The sequence below is a fragment of the Haemorhous mexicanus genome, chromosome 3 (assembly GCF_027477595.1).
Source record: "Haemorhous mexicanus isolate bHaeMex1 chromosome 3, bHaeMex1.pri, whole genome shotgun sequence".
NCBI lineage: Eukaryota > Metazoa > Chordata > Aves > Passeriformes > Fringillidae > Haemorhous > Haemorhous mexicanus.
In genome coordinates this window covers 71,900,980-71,924,551 of record NC_082343.1, presented here as the reverse complement: position 1 = coordinate 71,924,551, position 23,572 = coordinate 71,900,980, and the positions used below count along the sequence as shown (strand labels likewise).

The 23,572-nt window shown below is 43.0% G+C and overlaps 1 protein-coding gene across 4 annotated transcripts; it reads right to left on the bottom strand.

Annotated features, from left to right (window-relative positions):
• Positions 1 to 383: 383 nt before the first annotated feature.
• ZBTB24 (zinc finger and BTB domain containing 24) lies at positions 384 to 23,484 on the bottom strand. 4 transcript variants are annotated; one of them, XR_009485856.1, is made up of 8 exons: positions 23,367 to 23,484; positions 19,710 to 20,703; positions 19,141 to 19,308; positions 17,833 to 17,916; positions 17,037 to 17,120; positions 14,717 to 14,798; positions 6,409 to 13,845; positions 384 to 5,101 (listed from the first exon to the last, which is right to left on the bottom strand). XR_009485856.1 is itself a non-coding variant. In XM_059842313.1 (7 exons), exons 2-7 carry the CDS (start codon positions 20,674 to 20,676, stop codon positions 13,032 to 13,034), a joined length of 2,199 nt encoding a protein of 732 aa, XP_059698296.1. In that variant the 5' UTR covers positions 20,677 to 20,703; positions 23,367 to 23,484; the 3' UTR covers positions 384 to 13,031. The 4 variants fall into 4 exon arrangements, 2 of the variants coding, with proteins under 2 accessions (XP_059698296.1, XP_059698297.1); XR_009485857.1 differs by having other exon boundaries at positions 384 to 6,664; positions 8,514 to 13,845; XM_059842313.1 differs by having other exon boundaries at positions 384 to 13,845.
• Positions 23,485 to 23,572: the final 88 nt, after the last annotated feature.

Below are 23,572 nucleotides of genomic sequence, written 5' to 3'. Positions count from 1 at the left end.
TAGTCACTTTCTTTTTAATTGAGACCATCTGCTATAAATAATTACTTAAATCTTCTGCCTGCTTTAGCATTTCCTGGTTTTAGCCTCATGCAGCCAACCTGATTTCAAGGACATTACTTTTAGTTTACAGTAGTCAGAGCAGGATCAAATGTTTGGCCTTCACTGAGGCCACAGTCCTACAAACATATTTCTTCTTCCTTTTTGTCTAAGATGTCATTTTATCATGTCAGTGCTTGTAACTATATAATCATATTAATACTATTTCCCATAAATTTTAGGTGTGCTGAGATATGTTCATAGGTCTTTTTCTCTTCTCCTGTAAAAATACTTTTTGATACCTTGTGAACATCTCTTTTTAAGCCAAAAAAAAAGTTTCCAAGCAATTTACATGTGCAAGATGACATGGTTTTATTTTTGCTGTAAGTGAAAGTAATCATGGTCTGTAAAAAGCTGAGTGGGAAATAATGCTCTGCCTTACATCAGGCAAGAAAATCATCTGGGAATCATGAATTGAAGGTCCCACAGTTAATTACATTGCAGGCTACTGTAGGCCTTTAGTTATAAGTAGGTACAGCCTCCAGATCTCCATGTCCTTGATCGCTTGCCTACAGGAGGGCGAAAGTGGCCATGGGATCCATCTCCATCCAAAGCCAAGCTCTGCAGCCTCTGTTTTGTGTGGGGCCATTAAAACCCAGACACCTGTTTCCTATTGACTGGCTACACTCACTACACTCTTTAGAAGGTTTTTCTTCACGAGTGCTGTCAGTTTTTGATTAAGTAGCCTCCAGTTGGCATTTTAGGAGAGGTGAAAATCCTATGGCTTTATGCAGCTACATTTATTTAAAGAAGCAGGTGCTGTTCCATGTGCCCCAGCTACAAATGGCAGTACTTTTGAGATGAAGTCAGGAGACACTGTGAGAAGTGACAGTATTAGAAGTGACTCCCTGTGAAATATCCTTCATTTCCTTCCTTCACAGCACTAATCTGAATCCTGAAAACAGTCCAACATTTTGCAGTCTCTGTGATTTTCAGCCTGTCCTTCTCCCACGCTGTGCGAGGACAAGCTGTGCCTCCTGCAGGCGCCGGCACGGCGATGGATGCCAGCAGAGCTCCATAAAGCTTTGTACTGTATACCAACCCACCCCACCACATCCAGAAGAGTGGTACCAAGCAAGGAGGATGCTGCAGGCATCCCTTGTCCAAGTGGGGACATCAGAAAATCTGAACAGAGCAGAGCCTGGAAAGTACCTGGCTGTCCTTGTTGTACACTGTGGCTTCATTTTGCTTCCTCAGGTTTAGGAGGGCCGGGCTATAAGACAATGGATCCTACACCTTTCAGATTGCACAGAGCTGGTGGCAAGGCAGCAACTTGAAGTGAATGTTATGAACATATCCAGCTTTTGGTTTGTTCTCTGTAGGTTTGAAAGTTGTGCTATTTTGCTACTGTTAAAGATGCTGTCTTTCTGCGTGGTGTGGTAACATGGAAACTACACTGTGAATTGTTCTCTCTGTGGTAATACTGAAATATTTTGTTCTCTTCCATCAAGCAAACTGCTCAAAGCAATAGTCTTGTTTATTACATTCCTGAAAAATCTAAAAATTTTATCAGGCTAGTCCTTTATGTTAATCTACTGAGTACAACTAGTATGCATTTGCTAAAACAATGTTTTTTAGCTTGTGAGGGCAGAGAAGAGCTTGAAGGTTTTGTGAAATGCCTCCCTGTCTGTCAGGGCCCACCTTGAGCTGACACTGAGCTCTGCAGCCATGCGTTTGTAACCTTTGGTCCTGGAGATGCCCTGGAATCTTCCTTAGTTTTGCCATAGGGTTTTCTAGCTTGAGTAACAGATTTCTTGTCCAGATGGAGTGCTGGCTGGAAGGTGATGTGGAACTGTGAGCTGTTCCTGTAGTGACTCTTGTTGGCCATCCTGAAGATTCCTCTTCCTTTGTGGTGGATGGAGAAGCTTTCATCCAGAGAAAGAGTTGGGGGATGAAGGGCTGCAGCTGTGGTGCTCCCTTTGCTGCTATTCACTGTACAAGTCCCTTTTACCAGCTCCCTCAAGCTCTCTTTCCTTCTTTCACTCTCACCTTTTTCCTTTCCCTCAGAGGTTTCACTGAGTCTTATGCCAGCAAAGTCTGGTTTAAATCCATCTTTTAGCCAGTAAGGAAGCTAATGAAAATGTACCCATAAAAAAGCACTCTGGATCCCTGTTGTTGGTCTGTAATGACTCTCACTGGAGTAGCTCAAGATACTGATCATAGCAATTCCCCATGGCTGCTGTGATTATTGCCACTGTACAGATGGGAAGGTAGGAGGCAGAGGGGGTGCTCCAAGCACACGCTCAGCTCTGCCTCCCCTCATGCCACTGCCAGTGGTAGAGGACAAGGCTGCTATGAGCACAGTCAGGGCTGTGAGGGCGGGACATGGCTGGCTGGGGTGGGATACACAGCTGCTCCCAGCCCTTGGCAACTTGCACAGGAGAGCGAACAGGATACTTCCTTATCTAAATAAGATGACAGAGCTGAATAAATGGAGAGCAGGTACTGAGTTAAGAAGGCCAGGGTGCTCCTAGAGTAAAAGATTTTTTTCCAGGGTGAGGAGAGGAGGCAGGCGATGGGAGTGAGAGCTGTGAGGAGGTGAAGAGGATCCTCCACTCTGGCTGGGAAAGGATTTGTGAGAGAGAGAAGTTACTCTCAAGAGTGATGACTGGGGAGAAAAGCATTAGGTGTGCTTGGGTTTGGGGGATTATGGCAAGGACTTGACTTCCTTTTCTGTGGAGAGGAGCCTGGCTTTGGGGTGGGGAGCAGGGGGTCCACTGATCCTGTCATCTTCCATCACCATCTGACCTGATCACACTGAGCAGTCAAGAGCCCCATCAAGCTCTCAACAAGCTTGAAAGAAAGTGAAAAAAAAATCATATTTAGATTTTATTTTTCTCTGATTTTTTTTGTTCTTGTTGCTTTGCTTGAGATCCTTTCTCAGAAACTGATTCATAAAAATGGTAGTTAAGTTTTAACTGAACAGTTACTCTGCATTATGGCTTGCAAAATTACTTCAGCAGACTAATTTTGGAGTGGGATGTTTTGTCCTTTGACATGATGCTACCGTTCGAGCGCGTCTGTGTAATTGCCTCAGTCCTCTCATCTCATTACAGTGAAAGGAGGTTGTGTCCCATTAATTCCAGCAGGGGCTGGTTGCTGGTTGCCCGGACACGTGCCAAGCACGGAGTCTCCCAGAACATTACCGGCTGACAGAGGCATCGCTCACCCTTTTCAGATATCCAAGTTTTTTGTCCTCTGCCCTCTGGGTAAAGTAGGTTTGTGGGAAGTATCGGGAAAGCAACCTAAAAAAATAGAAAGGCATACCCAAGGGAACACCTTTCTTAAGGGTGGAAAGCAACTTTTAATTAGAGAGGGGGAGAACAAGAAGTAGCAATCTCCTCCTTTAATGCATCAATACATGGACTATGTGCAATATGGGTAACAAAACTCTTGCAGGGACACATTCAAGGCTGACCAATTCCAAATGAAATCCACCTTAAAATTACTGAAGCAGTTTTTCCCTCATGACATGGCAGCTTCTTTCCTGAGTAGCACAGGGAAAACACAAGCTCTGCTGGGGGAGGATGATGGAGCTGGAGTCAATCAGTACATGCGAGCTACCACAGCTCCATGTGCAGAGGTGCCTGGGTACATGCAAACTTGTTTCTACCTGATGTGTAAATCAAGTAAATCTATGGGTCATAAAAAATGACAATTTCTACCCAAACAGAAGGTGCAAAAGGTGCAAGATGGGCTCTAGCACAAATACTTTGGATAACATTGCTGGAAAAGAGAACTTGTAAAACTTTAAGTCCTTGGTGACATCCACCTTGGAAACAATTCAACAGCCAGTCCTGGTTTTTTCCAATACCAGCTTATGTTATGTTCTCAGAGATATGTAGGCCCTGGGAGCCTGGGCGTGCTCCTGTTCTGGGAACTCCAGCATCAAAGAAGTGACTTTTGCCTTTTTCTTTCCACTCCAGGTAGTTCATAGCATTTAGTGCCTTAAATCCCACACACCAGGCTTCGACCTCCAGCAGCTTTCCTGCTTGCCAGTGCTACTACATTTTGCTCCATCCAACCTGGGACCTTGAGGTGAGAGCAGATTCTCCTCACAGGCAGACTCTTCAGCATCTTGGGAAGGAAACTTTTCAGCTGCACTTAGCATTTCTGATCTCAGCATTGGCTGCTGCCCAGCCTGCTCAAATGGTTTGCACCATTGCCAATGGGAAAGCTTTTATATAAGGGAACATAAATAATTTTCAAATGTGCTTTAACTGTCATAAAGTGTCTTAATGGGTAGCATTTAATCTAAACAGAAAATCCCAAATGCCTATGTCAATTATATTGGTTATTCTTCTTAAATATCAGAAGTTAGAATGTTCTTTTTTTTATTTACATTTTATTACTTCATGCCAGTATGAGGGAACATTTTCTGATAAATTTAGGTCATGTTTGTAATTCCTCTACTTTCAGGGTTTTATATGAGATTCAGAACTCCCCTTCCACCCACAGAGTTGAGGCTGCTGGCAGCAATGCCTAATGCTTGCCCAAGCCTGAGAAGCTGCCTGAGGTCCAGGAAATCTAAAGTTGACGTACTTCAGTTCCTTTAAAGGCATTTAAACAGGTGGTAGGTGTGCCTGGAGATCTGTAGCTAATCTGCTTCTGCACTTCTAGGGTCCTGTCCACTAAGGTGAGTATTTGAAGTTTGAAATAGGCAGTGGGTGACCATCAGCTGTCATTTAGGCAAGGACAAGGGGCTGGTGGAGCTGAGCCTCAGGCAGGGAACATAAGAGGACAGAGACAAGGTTACAGATCAAAAAGTGTTTTCACTAAAGCAATCTTGCTAATACAAGCAGATTATAATACTGACTGAAAACCAAACCTTTTTGCTTTAGGGAGATGAAAAGCAGTTCCCAGGTTGTTATGTGAATAAGATCAGATCAACAACTTGATTTTTGTGGAAATTCACCACTTGCACAGTACTATACCTGGGGAGACATATCTTCAAAAGTAGGACCGTAAACTCACTCTCCTTCATCTTCCTTTCCAGTTACGGTATCTGCAGGGTAGATAAAAGTAATCATCAGAGACCATGGTTATCACAGGCATTTGTCACAGGGTTGTCAGTGAGCAGCTCAGCTGGGGTCAGAGATGTGGGTTGCCCTTCAGCCTGAGGGAACAACCACTTCCATCTCTGTTTCACTACTGAAATTTTGACAGACCTTTGGGCAGAGCCCTGCTTCCATTCCAGAAGACAGTCTATTAATTATACTGCAGTGTGTTTAATTGCTGCTGCTCTGAGAAGGTCTAGCATCTCCTGTTGGGAGAGCTATGGCAGTGGCAGCGCTGAGCCACGGAAGCAGTGCCCCAAAGGACATCTGTCAGAGGGAGTCAGGTTAGAAGAAAGTAGGATGAAAATGCACCTGTGATTTTATGCTAAGTTTAGGCCACTAACTTGTCTAAGAAAGGAAAATTGATAAGAGTGAAATTCCTGTTCAGCTGAATGAGGCACTAAGGAAAACTGATCTTTTTGTTTTTTTAAAAAGTCTGGTTTTGTTACATTGTTTAGACATTGTCCAGTTATCAGTAGTCATCTACAGTAGCAAACATAATATTAGATTGCTTTTATGGACTACATAGATATTATTCATTTGCTTCAAGCCCACACACTCCTTGCGGCTTCCAAACTTGTGCTGGGGCTGAAGCCCAAGGGGTCACCCCTGCCATAAACTTGATCACATGGAAAACCAGGTACTGGAGCAGCCCCACCACCATCACTGCCACAGGCATCCACCATGGGCCCGTGGCAGTCTAGCCACCATGAGTCTGAGTTTGTCAACAGGGCCCAGTTCCATGGCAACCCCAGACACCAGCCCACACCCTACCCTGCATTTCTAAGCACTTCCCAAGCCTAATGCAAGCAGTTTTCAACTCTGTGGGAGGTTAGAAAATGCTCCAATTTCTGTTTTCCCCTGAAGGAAGGAAAACCAGGTTACACAGAAACATGTGGCAGAGCAGAGGACTGAAGCCAGCTCTTTCCAGAGCTCTTGATGGATGCTGTCAGTAATACTTAAAGGATGAAGAGACTCTTGCTAATAGCAATTGCCCAGCAAAAAGTGGTAAGTAAAAGGAAACATGAGAGAACTGCTTCCTCACTCCACTCCCAGCCTCCAGTGAGCCTCTGCTCAAGGATTTCCTGGTATCTCTGTGTTTAATTCCCCCTGGCAGCTCTTTTCCATTTGAATTTCTTTGCTTTTCAGGGAAATGTGAAAGTCTGGCATCCACAAATTTCTGTGGCAATGAGATTTACAGCTTAATTACACCCTGTGTAAAGTGTGTGCCTCCTTTTGACGCAGAAACTCCTACCCACAGCTGTATTTGCTGGGCACTGCTGAGACATCATTCCCGCCGGCAGCGCGTGCACGGAGCCGTTCCAGAGGGGTCGCGGCTCTCACAGCAAAGCTTTGTGCCACCGCGGCAGCTTTGCTCTCTTCTGGCTCATGCAGCATGTGCAAAAGCTGCTTTGTGGGACAGCTGCAGGTTCAGCTAGGGCTTCTGTCAGCACAGCGGGGTCAGGCCACTTTTCATTTCTGAGCACCGTGAACTTTCACGCGTCAGAGTCCTGTTGCAGATGAGACAGTTGTGATTTACATGCAGAACAAACCTATGTTAAATTAAAAAAACCCAAACCAACTGATTTCTCATTTTAATAACAATGTGCACTTTTCCCCCAACTGTATATCCCACTGGCTTTAGAAAGTGATACATTTTTATATAACCACACAGTGAGAACCAAAATGCCTATGAGCTAAATGTTGCTGAATTACAGTGTCTATAAAAAACCCAGACTGAGAAAGAAATCACAGGTTGCAGATGGGCTTCCTCCAGGTAGTCCTGAAGTCTCTCTGGTCTGGCTCAGTGGTAGTTTCCTACAGTGATTCATTAGGGCAATGCATTTTTAAGAATTTTGTTGGGATTTGCAGCAGTGCTGAATTTGAAGAGCTGTATCCTCACAATACCAGAGACTATGAAGAAGATCAGTTTCTCAATGTTTAGCTACCACAGCTGCTCCCTTGCCTGAAAGATCCATGCACAAGGTATTATCATTTCATGTGATGATGTTCTCCTGCTGAAAAGATGCAGAAAAACGAGGCAGACAAAACAGTTTGGACAAGGAGACATGTTAAAATGGAAGCTTTAATTCACAGCCAGGTCCTGGGTGGCAGCAGATATGTTGAGGTGTGACAGTAGGTAACTGAAAGCAGCACATGCAAATACAGGGATGTTTTGTGGGCTGTGACTGAGTGATGCAAAGGAAAGCCCTTTCCTTCCTTCTCTCAAAGGTCGGCAGCACAGCTGCTGGAGCCTCTGTAGGCTGTAAGCTAAGCAGAATCTAATTTTGGTAGCCAGACCATATGGCTTTTGCTATAGCCAAAAAAAGTCTATAGCAGCCTTATGTAAAGTCCAGAGCAGAAGCAGCATACCCAGAGTCAAATATAAAATCAGCTTCAGAAAATACTGTCTTGGCTGTCTATTTTTCCCTACATCCATATTTTTAGCTTGATACAGATTAATACAACTGAAGTTTATTGGGCTTTTTGAAACATCTCTTTTCTCGTTTTTGCACCACAACATTTAAGGATTAAACCCAGAGCAATCCACTATATATAATTTTTAAAAAATCCTCAGATTGATGTCTTCATTTTGTCAATGTACTTGAATTTACACACAAATTCTGTTATTGAAATTTAATTCTACACATACATAGGACTGGCTCCCATTAATCCTTTTTCTTTGAAAAAAATTACTTTTTTTTAAACTGATAATTTCTCGACATTCTTACTGTCATTGTGGGCAAGAAAGGGAATTTACTATAAATGTAATAGTCACCTGGCAGTCAAAGTCAAAAAGAAAAGCAATGATTAGCCTAACAAGTGTAACAGGACTATTTTTCTGAAAATTTATGTTGGGTTTCTTTTACAAAAAGAGAATGCCAAGAACCACCAATTACTTGTTGTCTCAATCTACTCTGCTTTTTATTTCTCCACTTCTTTCCTCATCACTTGGTGATTCAGGTGCATTAATGTCTTTTCATCAGGTTGCCAATTATGAAAATGACATATATTAAAATCCTGAATTGGGTGACTAATATTAATTTTAGACTCTATTTATTACCTCTTTATGACAACATGAGATTGTTCTGCAGGCCTGTTTGTGGTACTCGGATGAGGATAAATGTTCTGTGGATGGCAATAGTTAGATGTGAATTAGCGGGTGCTGTTCTGCTTGCCAGCTGTGGCAGATATGCTGTGCTGCATTCAGTTCAGAGAGGAAAACAATTACCACAAAGGAAAATATGGAAAGCACGCGAGGATGTGCAGCACCTTTTAAACAATGGTCCTGAAGGCCTTTTAAAGGTTGTGCAGCAACGCTCTTGGAAACTTGAAGTCCTTTGAAGAATGCACACATACCCTGACACAAGACCCATGAGTTTTGCTTCTGTGTGATTCTTAGAGGGTTTTCTTGGTCCAAACTTCTCCACCTGGTGCAGCTGCAGCTGTTTCAGTTCCTTCCAGTCCAAAATAGCATCTGAAAATAACTGAGAAACAGAAGAGAAAGCAGACAAAATTAATTTAAAAAAAATTATACATATGCACACACACATGTATTTGAGAGAGACCCCTACATGATGGTATTAAAGCAGAACTGCTAGGGATCACCAAGAGACATCTTGGTGAAGGGTAAGTAAAATCACAAATCACAGAATGGGTCAGGCTGGAAAGGGCCACAGTGGTCATCTGGTCCAACCTCCCTGCTCAAGCAGGGTCATCCCAGAGCACAGGATTTGTGTCCAGGCAGTTCTCCCTCCAGTGAGGGAGACTCCACAACTTCTCTGGGCAATGTGTTGCAGTACATTCAGTTACTCACACAGGAAAATTCTTCCTTATGTCAGAAAAATTTGCAGGACAGGGTAGGGAGTTTGCTAACTAAAGCAAAAGTCTGCTTCATGCTATTCCAAAGATACTTTCAATTAGGTAGGATTAAAATATTAGCCAGAAATGACCAGTAAGTGTACTACAGTGAGATGCTGAGAATATGCCTGGAAGGGTTTTTCCATTTGGAAGAATTGCCATATTGCTTGGGACAGATATGATCAGTAGTCCCTCTGTTGTGGAAAACCATTTATTGTTCACCATGTTTTACAGAGGATCTGTAGGGATAGAACATAGAGAGCTGCTTTAGCTCATGAGACTGCAAGTCTGCAAGAAGCAGATTCTTTAATTAGTCTCTAATGACTAAGTAAAAGAGGTCCTGAAATCATAGCTCTGGAGAGTAGGCATTACTTCTTCCTTCCCTGCTCGTAGCAAGAACCTGTAGTGCAGAAGGATTGAGCCTGCACGGATGGACTTCTGCCCATGTGAAGATAAGCATGCCCAGGAAGGAGCCTTGGCTGCTCCCGCACGCTGGGGCACGCCTGCTGTGCAAACCAGCCTCCTCCCAGGCACTCCCAGCTCAGACTCAGCTTCTCTGGGATAACCATACTTACACAGGATACTGGCAGGGACACAGTCTGCTGCAGGGTTGGAAGACATGGGGAGACAGGAAACGTACCCAGCTGCTGTGCTTACACAGGCACAGGGTTGGTGATTAGGAATGAATCCCATACTAGCTTCCACAGTTAAGGTGAAGTGGGAAAAGACTGAAAAACCCCACATCCAAGCACACCAGGATAGGTATCAGCAAACACCAACCATGACCTTCACCATGATGACTAACCAGCTACAACACTGAGTCTTTCACAAAGAAATGCAAGCAAAACTTTTTCCTCAACAACTTGCCAAGATCAATGCCAGGCTCAATATCCTTAATTTTAACCAGTGAATAGGCATTCAGTTGGAAGGAGTTTGTGATGAGGTAGAGTCCTCTCCTTTTCCTCTTAGATGCTAAGAGAAAATTGCTGTACAATCCTTAGTAGCGCTTTCTTTTCCTATTGGCAGGGTAATTTGCTTTTACAGCCCATATGAAATAAATACTCTGACATTCATTTATCAAAACCCAAGATGCTGGACTGGAAAGCCAAGCAGGGGAATTACACACACAATGGGCAAATGCAGGCTCTAGAGTGTGTTTGCTTTACGTCTCGGGGATTTGTTTCAACTTGCACCTGGAGAACCAACTAAAATCTTCAGAAAAAGCCAAAGTCTGATAAACTTGCATTAGGAAAAAAAAAAAGAAAAAAATTGAGATCCTATTACAGTTTAACTATGCTGGGTAACTTACAAATTGAGCAGAGGTAACACACAATGGTGTTAAATGCTTACAAACCCAGATCTTTCTGTAGTCCTTACTGCCCTGCATTTATGTCTAAAACCTTAATCTTATTTTAACATAGAAAGCAGCAAGATGGATTTGTTAGGATTAGTCTATGTGAGAAAAAGAGAAGTTAAGGTGTTTACTGGCTGAGGAGTAAGAGAGCTGTTCTGAAACATAGTTTCTAAGGGATGCATTTTTTTCCTAAATTGTTATTAGTGGCAGCTGGACTGAAAAACAAAGCTGAAGTGGTTTCCTTTCTAATTCAAAGCAATCCTAGATTTCAGCTGAAGCCTTAAAAATGCATACACAGAAAAAGGATTAATTTTCATGTTTTAACAGAGAGGCATTCACTAGTAAGAAAGCAAATGGTGTCCAAAAAGCAACATTTGTTGATATGAGAAACCACGCCAGCTTCTTGAGTGCAAGCTACAATATGTGGTGACAGCTTAAGCAATGCAGGGTGCAAGATTAGTGATTGCCCTGCTATTCACAGCAGCTTGTTTCTTCACTGGTAATCTGCAGAAAAGCAAAACAGAATTCCAAACATCAAACTTCAGATTTTTTGGTTACAGGGAAAGCACTGAGAAATCAGTATGTGGAAGTGTCCCGTGTTTAACTGCAGCCTGGAACTGAACCCTGCAAGGATAACTGCATAATGAACAAAACAAAGTTCAAAGAAGAAGAAAAGTATTGAACAGTTCCTTCACTGGTAGCCTCAGAATTTAGCTTGTAACCATTTCAGGACTCATAAATATAAGGCAGACAATGAATTCTGTGCAGGTTCCTGTAAACTTATGATCAGATAGTAGTCTGGCTGCACTGTACAATGTTTTAGATAAAAGCAGAAGTTTTGGGATTAAACTGCCAGAATATTTACTGTAAGCTTATACAATTAACCAGCTTATAACAATTATAACCAGCCTGTTACTTATAAGTAACAGGCTTTACTGTATTTATTTATCTGCTCTTACAACACCTAGACTTCAGGCTTCTCAGGCAGAACTGCAGAGTATGCTGGCTCACTTTGGTGGCAGAATGGATGCCAATTTTATTTTTCCATTCTGAGAGGAAAGGTGAAAAGCCTAAATACCTTTGCACTGATTTATTCCCACTGTCTACCCTTATGATCCATTTATATAAAAGTGATCCAGTACTTTGATGACATGGAGATACTAAGCCAAACTTCTGCAGCATGCAGTCAGGAGCAGGCCAAGTAGTCTGGACTTGGAACAAAAGATTTTATAAAAAATGTAGAAAATTTTGCTTTTAAATTCACCATGTCTTTTAGAATATTTTGTTTGTTGTAACATAGAACATCCATGTAAATCACAAGTATGACATTTTAAAGCTGAAGTGACAATTGAGCATGTTCTTTTAAGTAACAGTGGCATTTTATCTGGATTTTAACACACCAGTGGCATTTTATCTGGATTTTAACACTCCAGTGCAAAGGTGTTACCAGTAGTCAAACCTGAAAACAGAAAGCATGTATTTTGGCAAGGCATTTTATTCCGATGTTAAATCTTTTTTGTTAGCAGTCAGTCATTGAAAACAATCTGTACACATCTAATTTAGTCAACAAAAATAGCTGTACAACTTTAAGTGATATGCCCCATTTATGTAACTTGTTAAGCTCTGAAGTGATGCTCTTCATTGTTTGAATCCTCACATAAACAATTACCAGTCTTAACATATATTAAAGTAAGATTATGTTCTTCTCGCAAAAGTACAAAAAATAACACTTTAAATATACAGTGGCTCCTAAGCTTAATCAGAATTCTGTCAGGATGAGGGTTTTGCACTTCAAGAGACAGTGCTTTCAACATCAAGAGCTCTTCAAAGTGCTTGGCAGAGTGTGTGAACACTATCCCCACGTACTAGATGATGAAATAAGGCACAGAGGTCAACTACCTTGCCCACAGTCACACAGACAGTGAGTGGCAGAAATAACAGAGCAGAATCTGTGGGGTTTCAGTTCTCCAGTGTAACCATCACATCTCATTGCCACTATTCAAGTGCAATGGCTTAAATGTTTCTGAGGAGCAAGATGTGTACAGCACACAGTAAACAGGAGGGAAGATTCAGGGCTAGTTAAAGGCTGCAAACAGTTTCAACCCAAACCAAATGAATTTGGTAGTCAGTAACTCATAATGCACTTCAGGGAATGATTACATAGAGAATTATACATTAACCTGCAGAGAGAAAGCTCATTAAACATAAGAAATATGGTGTTAGCTTTGCAAAAAGTACTGGTTGTCTTAAGCTTGACAGTAGCTCAGGTATAACGTTAAGTTTGTCAGAGAAGTGGTACTTTGTGATCCGCAGATGTCCTAAACATTGTTCTCCTACCAGCCAGGTGAACTTCTCTGGAGAGTCACTCAGAAATGCAAATAAGGGCTAAATATCTCCTCAGGAGGCAGAGATGTGTATGAGGCACAAAACCCCACATTAATTGCTTGTGAGATACTTGTGAGGACTAAGGATGGTAAAGAAATACCAATCTAGAAAAAAAAAGTAGTCTAAAATAAATATGGTTAAGGAAATTGAGTCACTCATCCAAAATCACCAAGAAATGCATCTTTGGGTAGCTTATGTTGCAAAAAAACCATGTGTGACACGTGTAATCCCTACTGGGATGAGAAGCATTCTCTGGCCTCTGCTGACAAACAAGCATTTCAGAAAGCCTGTCCCTGGATAGGATGCTCATGAGATGACTCATTTACTGACAGAGGCTGCTGACGCGATTCAGAAACAAGTACACTTTGATTCTGTTCCTCACTGACTTGATGGGAAGGAACCGTATCGTGGCTAGAGTGAGACTGCTGACTTGATTCCTGAGCCAGGTGCACGTGCTGAGCTGGATGTGAAGATCCTGCCAAGTGGATTTGTTCATTTTGTCCTTGATGAGCATGGAGATGTTCTAGCGCTTCCTTGGAAAGAGTGATGACATGCATTTGTTCAGGTTGGGCAGCCTCTATTTGGTTTGCAATCACATTGATACTTTGAATTTGTTCTGCTTGCTCCTGCTGAGCTGAAAGCAACAAGTTTTGCAGCTGCTGAGGTGGCTGCGCCAGGAGCGCCAGGTTCGCAGCCTGGTCTGTGGTCATGCTGGGGGCATTTTCTGCAGTCACAATACTGATGCCTTGATTGTGGCTGGGCATGAAGTTGATGTTGTGTACTGCATCCGTAACCAGCAGCTGAATTTCCTGCCCTCCCGAGGTGGCAAGTTGGTACTGCTGCAGCTGGAGAATGTTTCTCACTTCTTCCGGATGAGCGTTGGTGCTCGGGGCGGCGCTGCCTTCCTGCAACTGCTTCTCCTTGCTGTGAATTTTCAAATGGGACTTCAGGTTGTCCAGACGAGCAAACTGCAAACTACATTCTGGGCAGGCAAAAGGCTTTTTGCCTGTGTGTAAGATACAATGTCTTCTCTTAGCACTCGAATCAGAGAAGGATTTTCCACATATATCACAAGAATATGGCTTTTCTCCTCTGCAAAAGGAAAGAACTTGATCTCATTAAAATACTCACTTGGACAATGCTGCTTTCTGAAACTTACTCTGTAATAAAATACTTAAATGATTACATTGTTTTTCTAAATTGTAAGTACTTAAAGGGTAGTGTTAAAAACATCCTCTGTCTGATCTCCTGATTATCTCTATTTGACTTCACAAACTGTTATATACTCCAGAGCTACAGAGATAACTTCCTTTCTCTCATAAAAACAGGGGTACAAGCTCCATGCTGCTAGACCTTGACAAGAATGCAACAACTCTGCACAATTCTAAGCACTGACCATTTTAAGAACACTTATTAACAGTGTGGGCTTAAAAACAAAAAGAAGTGTCCAAATCCTAACCTGCTGCCTGTGTCAAAAGGACAAGAAATTTTACTGGAAATGTTTTCTTAGACAACAGTTCTCCAGTGATTTAAAATCTAACATGTCTTTATGCAATGCACTGCACTGACAGGGGTAAAAGACAACTAATGCTGTTAAAGCTCACAGGGCAACAAGGCAATGCTCCGATAACCTTGATACACCATGGCTACTGTTCTGCTCTCAAACAAAACCTACAGTAAAATTTTCACAAAAATAATATAGCAGTAAGTACATTGTCAGTGAGCAGATACAAAACACCAAAGAAGACTCTTACAATATCTTGGCACATGAGTATTTAGGACTTCAATACTTTCCACTACCATTTTTTTCCTTACGTAGATTAAGCAAAAATGTTACGTTTTTAACAATCATTCAAAATGCAAACAAGTCCTGACCATTCTATAGTTAAACAAGCACTACTTCTAGTTATAAGACTAGAAGTTACCTTTTAAAAGAATGTAATGAAAATAAGACATACTTTACCTGTGAATTCTAATGTGAGTCTGAAGTGAACTTTTAGCTGTAAATGATTTGCCACAAATCTCACAAGTGAAGGGCTTCTCACCTATCGAAAAGAAATGTGACTTCCCTTTTGAAATAGCACTTTTCATCAATTCATTAAAAACATTTTGTATTTTACCACATACAGTATCAAGTGTGCACTGATGGCTCCTCACACTTCTGCCACGGTTCAGCAGATATCCAAAACTGAATGAACTCACTAGTCAAAATGAGGGTATAACATTTTAAATGTACACCTCTAGCATTTCTCCCCTTTGAAGATGAAGAATTAGGTAATCCAAGCCCCCAAAGCAACAAAAAGCTGTACCTATGGCACAGATGTGGGTGTTCCACATGGAACAGAAACACTTTGAAAAAGGCTGTCCCTGAACCCTGGCATTAATGCCTCATTCACATGCAGCACCATCCAGGTGAGTAAGCCCAAACTTCCAAAGCTGGAAAATGAATCCATTATCTTAACTTGCCTGGTTTTCTATAACGCTCCATCACACTAGGCCTATGATATTCTGGGAACACCAGTTAGAAAAAAATTAAATTATCGTGAGTTAAACAAAATGTGAGTTTGTTTGGGGATTTGTTTATTTGTTGGGGTTTTTTTTAGTGCATTTGGAATTCTGATGTATAATTGAGTAGAAGCAGAAAGGCCAAATTAAATTCTAAGAAGGTTCACAAGAAACAGATACTACCCAACCAAAGCAAATCCTAATTCACACTGTAACAAATCCTTGTAGCACTGAGGTTCTTTAAGGCACCAGACACAAGAATCCAGATCACCACTGTGGTAATTCACACCATCAAAGCACACCAAACCCAGGGATTGGGCAGCAGCCAGTTTCCAAGGAAGCTTCCCATTTAGCATAGAACTGCAATGCTTACCAGCATTCATGTGGCTTTGGAGGGCATGGATAAAGGATGAGAGAACAAGAAACATTTGTCAGAAGGGACCTCCGATCACCCAGTCCCAGCTTGCTACTGAAAACAGGAGTAACTTCCCAAGTAGACAGTATTATTATGACACAGTGTTACCAAACTGCTGCCAAAGGACAACAGTTGTATCTATGTTAACACTTTTCCCCCAAACGCCTTGGAGTTTTACGTTGCTTTTCGGATGGGACAGATGAATTATTATTAGTATCTTGCCTGTCTCTTCTAGTAGCAAAATATATTGCAAGCCAGTTTCCGCTAAAAATCAGGCTAGCTCATATATTTCTGCAACTTACCTAGCTAGTAAGCTTCCTCCTCTCATTTACCACCCCAAACTAATTTCCCACTACATTTAGAGAACTGTATCAGCTTCAGATACAAAACTCTTGCATGTGTCAACACTTGAGTTCTCAATACAAAATTATGTAAGTATGACATGCTAGCACTATTCTGGATGAGCAAAAGCTTCCAGAAGCACAAGTTTTGACCTCAGCATATCCCAGAAAATTTAAATCTTTTTCACTTAGAAAAGAGAAGGAAATGAATGAGATAAAGTATGCTTGAGAATGAGTTATGTATTACAGCTGCAAGCAACAGACTTAAGAATAATTTGATTTTGTGAGGAAACAATTGCCACTTTTTCTAGTTACTTTAAAAGACAAAATTATTCACATATCACCTTATGACTTACTCTTCAAAGGGAAGTATTTTATGAAGTTCATGCCTTGTTATTATGAGAAGATAGATCAACATTTTTATCTCTGTTATCCAGTGATTCATCACCAGCCTGCCCTCTAAATCTCTTAAAACATCCTCTGACGCACTTGCATTAAATCATCCCTCCCAGCCCATCTCCTCTCAACATCTGGTTTATCATGGCACAGTAAAAGCTAAATGGAAATAATTTTTCTCCTGGTCACAGCACTTATTCATAAGCACCCATCCCTCACAGACAGGGGTGTCCAACTCATTTAGAACACACACTTTCTGTTGCTTGTCAGCTCACTGCAAGCCCGATATATGCTGGATACAACTCTCCCAACAAACTGAATTCACAGTCCAGGATTCTATCACGGGAAAGCTAACTGGCATTTTCTGCAGCAGGTTTTAAAAAACTGGGGAAAAAACCCTTTTCCTGTAATAGGCACTGCTTCTGTGCTGCTGTAACACAAGCTTTTTTGTGCTCCTGCATTCTTGATGTCAAATCTCTTCATTAGCAATACAGGCATCATTATGTACAAGTAGAGCAGAAGTTCATGCCACAGAGACAAGTGTAATTTGCTTAACATCTTTTTGTCCATGTAACTTCAGGAAAAAAACAACCACAAACCCTGCAAAACCCAAGGTACAACATTACCTGTATGTGTTCTTAGATGTTTCTTTAGCTGAGCTGCATCCATGAATTTGCGACGACACTGGTTACATTCCGGCAGTGAACGGCCTTGTCGCAATAACAAAAAAAGTGTCAGTGCATAAGTGATCCCCTGTATCTCTTCAGTGATCTTTGTTAAAGCACTTTCCTGTAAAATAACCACTTTGCTATAATATAGAGATAAAACAAAAGGTGATTCACTGCCTCCTCCCTATCTTAACTGTCACACTCCTATCTCTCAATTTAGCATTACCACAGGAAAAGAGGGGACTGCCACCTGCTCCTGCCCAAAACCACTTTCACTTGAAGCTTTGTAAATCCTGATTTTCTCCACCACTTCCTCTGCGTGTAGCTCCATCCCACTCCAGAAGTGAGAAGAACACTTCCTAAAGCTTGTATGCCTTTACTAGTCCAAAGTAGTGGGCAACCACAACGCAATTTGCACACCAGGCAGCAGACACAATTGTTTATACAATTTGCAGCTTCTATATAGCATGTACAGCAGAGCTAAAATAATCAAGTTGTATGTCAAATACAGTGCAACTAATTTTTAATCATCATAAGAGCCCTTCTCAACTAAACACTTTCCTACACATTTCATTTACTATACACCATTATGTCTTTTTCACCCTATTTACTGTTACATCTAACCAACACAGGACACATCAAGGTAGCAGAGACTAAATACATCACTGAGGAAGAACTTTCAGCCTGAGTCAATCTTTAGGAGGACAAATCAGCATGGACTGTAAGCCAGGTCCTCAACCCAAACTTGCTATACCTGTATGTAGTCGATAGTGGCTCTTGAGCTGTCTCTTTTGGCTGAAGTATTTCCCACACTGATCACAGGTGAAAGCCTTCTGCCCTGTAGAGAAAATCACTTATTAAAATGTAAGCCACATCCAAAGCAAGTGTAAGGAAATAAATAAAATACAAAAGTCAGCTGTGAGGAGCCAATTCAGTTTTGATTTGCCTCAACAATGGTTGTCAGAGACACATGGGAGAGGGGTTGCACATGTCCCACATCCAGGAGGCACCTGGGAAAGGATGGAGGAAAGCCTTGCCTCTGGGGAGACTTTTCCTGGCAACCAGTTCATGTCTGGCATGGGACAGGCAGTCAGGAGGGGAACACCAAAGACACTGTACCCCAGAGACACTCTCCAGTCAGATGGCAAAAGGTCTCTGCCAATGGACTGCACTGGGACATTGGACTGGGCCAATGGTCTCCTGTCAGCAGGTGGACTTTGGGGGGAGCCAGGGCTGTGTCACAAGCCCCAGGGCTTTTCGAACTTGCTTTTTGAGTTGGGCTTTTGGCTTGGGGCTTTTTTGAGACTATGCTTTTGCTTTTGAGGCTTGGTGATTGGAGGGGCTTTTTGCAACTTGGTTTTGAGTCAGGGCTTTTTTAGTCTTATGCTTTTTGCTCTGGCCCCAGTCTGCCTTTTGGCTCTCCGGCCCTCAGTGGCTCTTGCTCGCCCTCGTATCTATCCTGCCTCCCTGTGTCTCTGACCAATGCCCTGCCTGCTTTGTCCCAGTGTCCCTGCGTCCAACCCCGCTCACCTCCAAGCCGACCCACTGCTGTGATCCTCACCACAACCATGTCCAGGGTACTGGTCCAGGGCTCTGGACCTCCTGCCTGAGCACCCCTCACCTTGTGTCTGGCTTCATGTCACCACAGGAGCCGCGCCCAGGCAGGCTGCGTGCACATCCCCCACCTCGATGGCACTCCCCAACCTCTGGTGGTAAAGCCCTCTTTTTCTCTCTGTCTCCTCTCTCTTTCATCCCATCCCTTTCCCATTTTTCTTCCTCTTGCTCTGTCTTTTCTAGCTCTCTTTAGTAGATAACCTCTTTTGAAAGATATGAAAAGATAACTTCTTTTCATTTTGTTTTTTCTTTACCAATAAAAGGTTCTCAGATACAAAGTTTGTCCCGTTTGACATTATTTTGTTCCTAACTATCAATTTTTAAAGAACTCCTTGCAGTTTCCCTTAGTGGAATGTGACACCAGCACACACAGGATGAATCAGAAGTACCTTTTTTCAGAAAGGCAAATTCTTGCAGCAGAGAGCTACATTTGCCTTGAAATATTTACCTGAATGTAGGCTCATGTGCTCCAGAAGAGAATGCTTTGTTGTCAGAGCCTTACTGCAAATAGTGCACGTGTATGGCCGTTCCCCAGTGTGCATTCGCTCATGGACTTGAAGAGAATGCTTCTGGGAAAAGCCTTTGCCACACTCACTGCATTTAAAAGGGCGCTCCCCTGAAAGCAAAAGATGACATTTTTAGACATAGATGCATAATTTCTCACTAGACATTCTAAGCTGATAGTGAGATGCACTGCAATGTTGTATCTACTGACAAAATTAGTCTCAATTTGTGGTAAAGAGACAAGCTTCACATACGAATAAAATAATTCTTTAGCTATTGCCATATTATTAAGTGCTTAAACTATGAAATTATTAATTACACTGAAATCTAGGTGAGACAAAGGTTCTGAGATCTGCTGACAAGAATAAAGCAGCAAACACAGAACACACTGTAATTTGGACTAGCACGCTATTTTGGATATTCTTGCTGTAGCCAACAACCAACACTTCAAGAGTCACTTGCATTTGGCAACATTCCTTAACCTAACCAAAGCAGCAGTCTGTGAAGGCCTACCTGTATGACTTCTCTGGTGAATAGCCAAGAAGTGATTGTACTTAAATACTTTCCCACAGTCTTTACAGCGAGCTTCAGAACCCACACGCTTTCTTTTTCCATCAGTTCTCTTTGCCAGTCCTTTCTCATCGTCATCCCCAAGAAGTTTATAATCTTTCAGTTTGATTGATCTCATTATTCTACGTTTGCTGTAACGGCTCTGAGTGCTCTGTATTCCTTCAGATTTGGGATCATAGTTTTCATCTTTCTCAGCTGAAAGATCAACAGCAGCCTCTGAGCCACAAGCAGGTTCTGTTTCTTCTCCTTCTTTCCTCACTGAAGGCTCTTCACTGGCAACTGTTTCTTCTACTTCAGTATCTTTTTTCATATAATTTTGCTCATTTTGCATGGAGTTGTTCTCTCTCAGCTGCCCATCTTCAGCAGAATTTGCTCCTGATTCTTCTTCTTCTTCTTGGACAATCTTGATTTTCCTTGGTCGCCCCCGTTTTCGCTTTGGTGGATCATCATTTCTCCTATCACTTGCAACAACAGAGACTACACTTTCAGCTGGAGCTGGAAATGCACTACCTGGGCTGCGGCTTTCCAGGTAGTCTGTACAGGCCCATACCAAGTCAGTCACTTTCAGCAGCTGTGCAGTAGCCAGGATTTGTTCTGTGCTTTTCTCACTGGCACAGAGGCAACCAGTGTAAATAAATTCTAGCAGAACTCCAAAGGTGTCTGCAACCATTCCCTCCAACATGTAAATTGACTGCCCTATTTCACCCTCATTTACAAACATCATTGAGAAGTATTCACTGCTGGCAGCCAGCAAAGCTTTATGGGCTCTGAATTGCACATTCTCCACTATCAGAGTAATGTCACAAAGAAAATCCTTTTTCCTTTGTTCTTCAAAATTAGCTAGAATGGTATCTTTGTGAGCTTTGGAATGGATGATCAGTTTCTCAGAAGGATCAGTTGTTTTTGCCATTTTAATTAAGAATATTACAGGAGGTGCCTAGAAAAATAGAATAGCTTTAGTAAAGAATTATTTTAACAGCCGGCATTATGAGTCCCAAGTATCATTTGTTACATCCATATTTTAAAATCCTGTGAAAAGGCTACAGATAGTTTTTCAGATCAGAATGACTGCCTATCATTTTTTTTATCCCTGGTGTACTGTGAACCCTGTATTATCTAAAAAAAAATTGCTACCCTAGCTTCTGAAACTAAAACAATCAGACAGAAACAATTCCTTGGTCACAGCTCCTTAGTACTGCACTGGCTTTGCATGGCAAGGCTTTGATAGTGGGGCAGTTACAGGGGTGGCTTCTGTGAGAAGCTGTCAGAAGCTTCCCCAATGTCTTACAGAGCCAACACCAGCTGGCTCAAGATGGACCCACTGCTGGCCAAGGCTAAGCCCATCAGATGATGGTGGTATCAACTCTGGGATAAAAGATTTAATAGGGGGGAAAGAAACATGCACAGCTGCAGCTGGAGAGAGGAGTGAGAATATGTGGGAACAGCAACCCTGCGGACACCAAGGTCAGTGGAGAAGAAGGGAGAGGAGGTGCTTCAGGTGCCAGAGCAGAGATTCCTCCACAGCTCCTGGTGCAGACCATGGGGAGGCAGCTGTGCCCCTGCAGCCCGTGGAGGTCCATGGTGGAGCACAAATCCACCTGCAGCCCCTGGAGGAACCCACAACAGAGCAGGCTGATGCCTGAAAGAGGCTGGAAGCCTGTGGGAAGCCTGTGCTGGAGCAGGCTCCTGGCAGAGAGGAGAGAGGGAGAGAGAAGCCCACACTGAAATGGATTTGCTGGCAGAACTTGTGACCCCATGGAAAACCCAGGCTGAAGCAGACTGTTCCTGAAGGAGTGCACTTGTGGAGGACTCAGGCTAAAGTAGTTCATGGAAGAAGGACTGTCTCCTGTGGGAGAGACCCCACACTGGAGCAGGTGAAGAGTGTGAGGAGTCAAAGGAGAATCAAAGATAATGCGCGATTAAGTGACTGCAGCCCCCATTCTCCATCCCCCTGCACTGCTGGTGGGAGGAGGTAGAGAAAACTGGGACTAAAGCTGAGCCTGGAAAAAAAGGAGAGGTGGGGTGAGTGGTTTAAAGATTTGGGTTTATTTCTCATTATCTGACAGTGATCTCATTGACAATAAAGTAATTTCCTCAAGTCAAGTCTGTTTTGCCTGTGCTGGAAACTGAGTGATCTCTCTCTAGTCTTATCTCAACTCATGAGCTTCTATTATATCCTTTGTTCCCCATTCCCCTGAGGAGGGGAGTGATGGAGCAGCTCTGGTGGGCACTGGTGTCCAGCCAGCATCAGCCCACCACACTGGAAACAAAAAGGTCAGCTTCAGTTTGATCAGTGCAGTTTACTCAGGGAGAAGCTAGGAAATCCTGTAATAAATGATGCCAAGGTTTATTTGAGGTATTAGGGCATGGGTTAGACTAGATGATCTTAAAGGTCTCTTCCAACCTAGTGATTTTGTGATAAAACTTCACTGGTATCAATATGGAAGGACTTCATGACCTCTTTTACCCTCCATCTATACTTCTTAGAATTTCTGTTTTTTAGCACTTTTACTTTTTTAACACTTCAACACTTTTAACTTTACTAAGCCTCAGCCTAAGAAGGTAGGCAATACAAACACAGAAACAGCAGTGTTTTGAAGGGTTCTTCTAATATAGGGCTCATTAAGGTATTTATTAACAATCAGTTTGACTTGCTAGGCTTCTTCAATAGTAAATTTGCAAAACTTAATAATAAAAAATCCATCAATTTCAAAAGAATCCACCAAATATTATGGAAGAGATATGCCCAAGATGTCCTATTTACAAAGCTCAGCTAAACCAAAGATAATATAAGTATCACATTAAACACATATAAATTTACGTATTTGGATTTAGTTAGTGCAACAGTTTCAATGACCTAAACAAATGCTCCATGAAACAGCAGACACTACCTACAGATGATACCTAAATGCTACTGAGATGGTGAAAAGGGGATTCTTTAGCCCTAATCAGCTACTAAATAGTTCTCGGCAGAGTCAAATTGTTTTATTTGGGAGCTTTAATTTCCAAAGCATGCAAGCCTGATGTTTGTTGCTGGAGCAGCTTAAAGCACAGCTGCAGGTGTGACCCAACCTACTTTATCGTGCAATATAACAATTCCTAGACGGCTGCTGCCAACTCTGCCTGCAGGCATCCCCTAACATCCACACGTGTTCCAGACAAGGTAGTGGGTGTTTTGTGAATCGTGATCGCATGAAGGACTTCGATGTTTAACCAGGAGGTGACAGCATTAGTATTTTGACTGCAAAATCCAAACCACGCCACTTCCCTAAACCCCCTTCACCATCACAGAGTGAGGCTGTACTCCGGCAGAAGGCCCCACGCTGCCGGCAGTGCGTTCTGATACACACTCCGGTCCAGCCGTGGAAGGACTCAGGAGGTGACCCCGGGGGCAGCGCACAGCCCGGGGCTGGGCCTCGGCACGGCCACGGCCAAGGGCACCGTGCGGGTCGCCGCCCCCCCGCACCGTGTGATGATCCCTTCGGGCCGCCCCTCACGAGAAGGCCGCTGGTCCCTCGAGGGGCAGGAGCAGGGAGCGGGCGCTGCCCCGCGGGCCCGGAGCACCCGGCCCGGCTGCCGCCCGCCCTGCCCGGCACTCACCGCTCGCCGCCGCCGCCGCCGCTGCACTTCCGGGCCGGGGCTGGCACCGCGCCTGCGCTGCCGCAACGAGCGCAACGCGGGCGGGACTGGGGCACAGAATCGCAGAGCAGCCGGGGTTGCAAGGGGCCCGCTCGGATCGTCAGGTTCCAGCTCCCGGCCCTGCCCAGGACAGCCCCCAAAAACACACCGTGTACCAGAGAGCGTGG

Coding starts and splice junctions, on each gene's coding strand:
- ZBTB24 (XM_059842313.1), bottom strand. CDS start 20,676: ATGGCAAAAACAACTGATCCTTCTGAGAAACTGATCATCCATTCCAAA. Junction 17,121..17,832: donor CCACTATCGACTACATACAG/GTATAGCAAGTT, acceptor TATTGCGACAAG/GCCGTTCACTGCCGGAATGT. Junction 13,846..14,716: donor ACTCACATTAGAATTCACAG/GTAAAGTATGTC, acceptor TTCCTTTTGCAG/AGGAGAAAAGCCATATTCTT.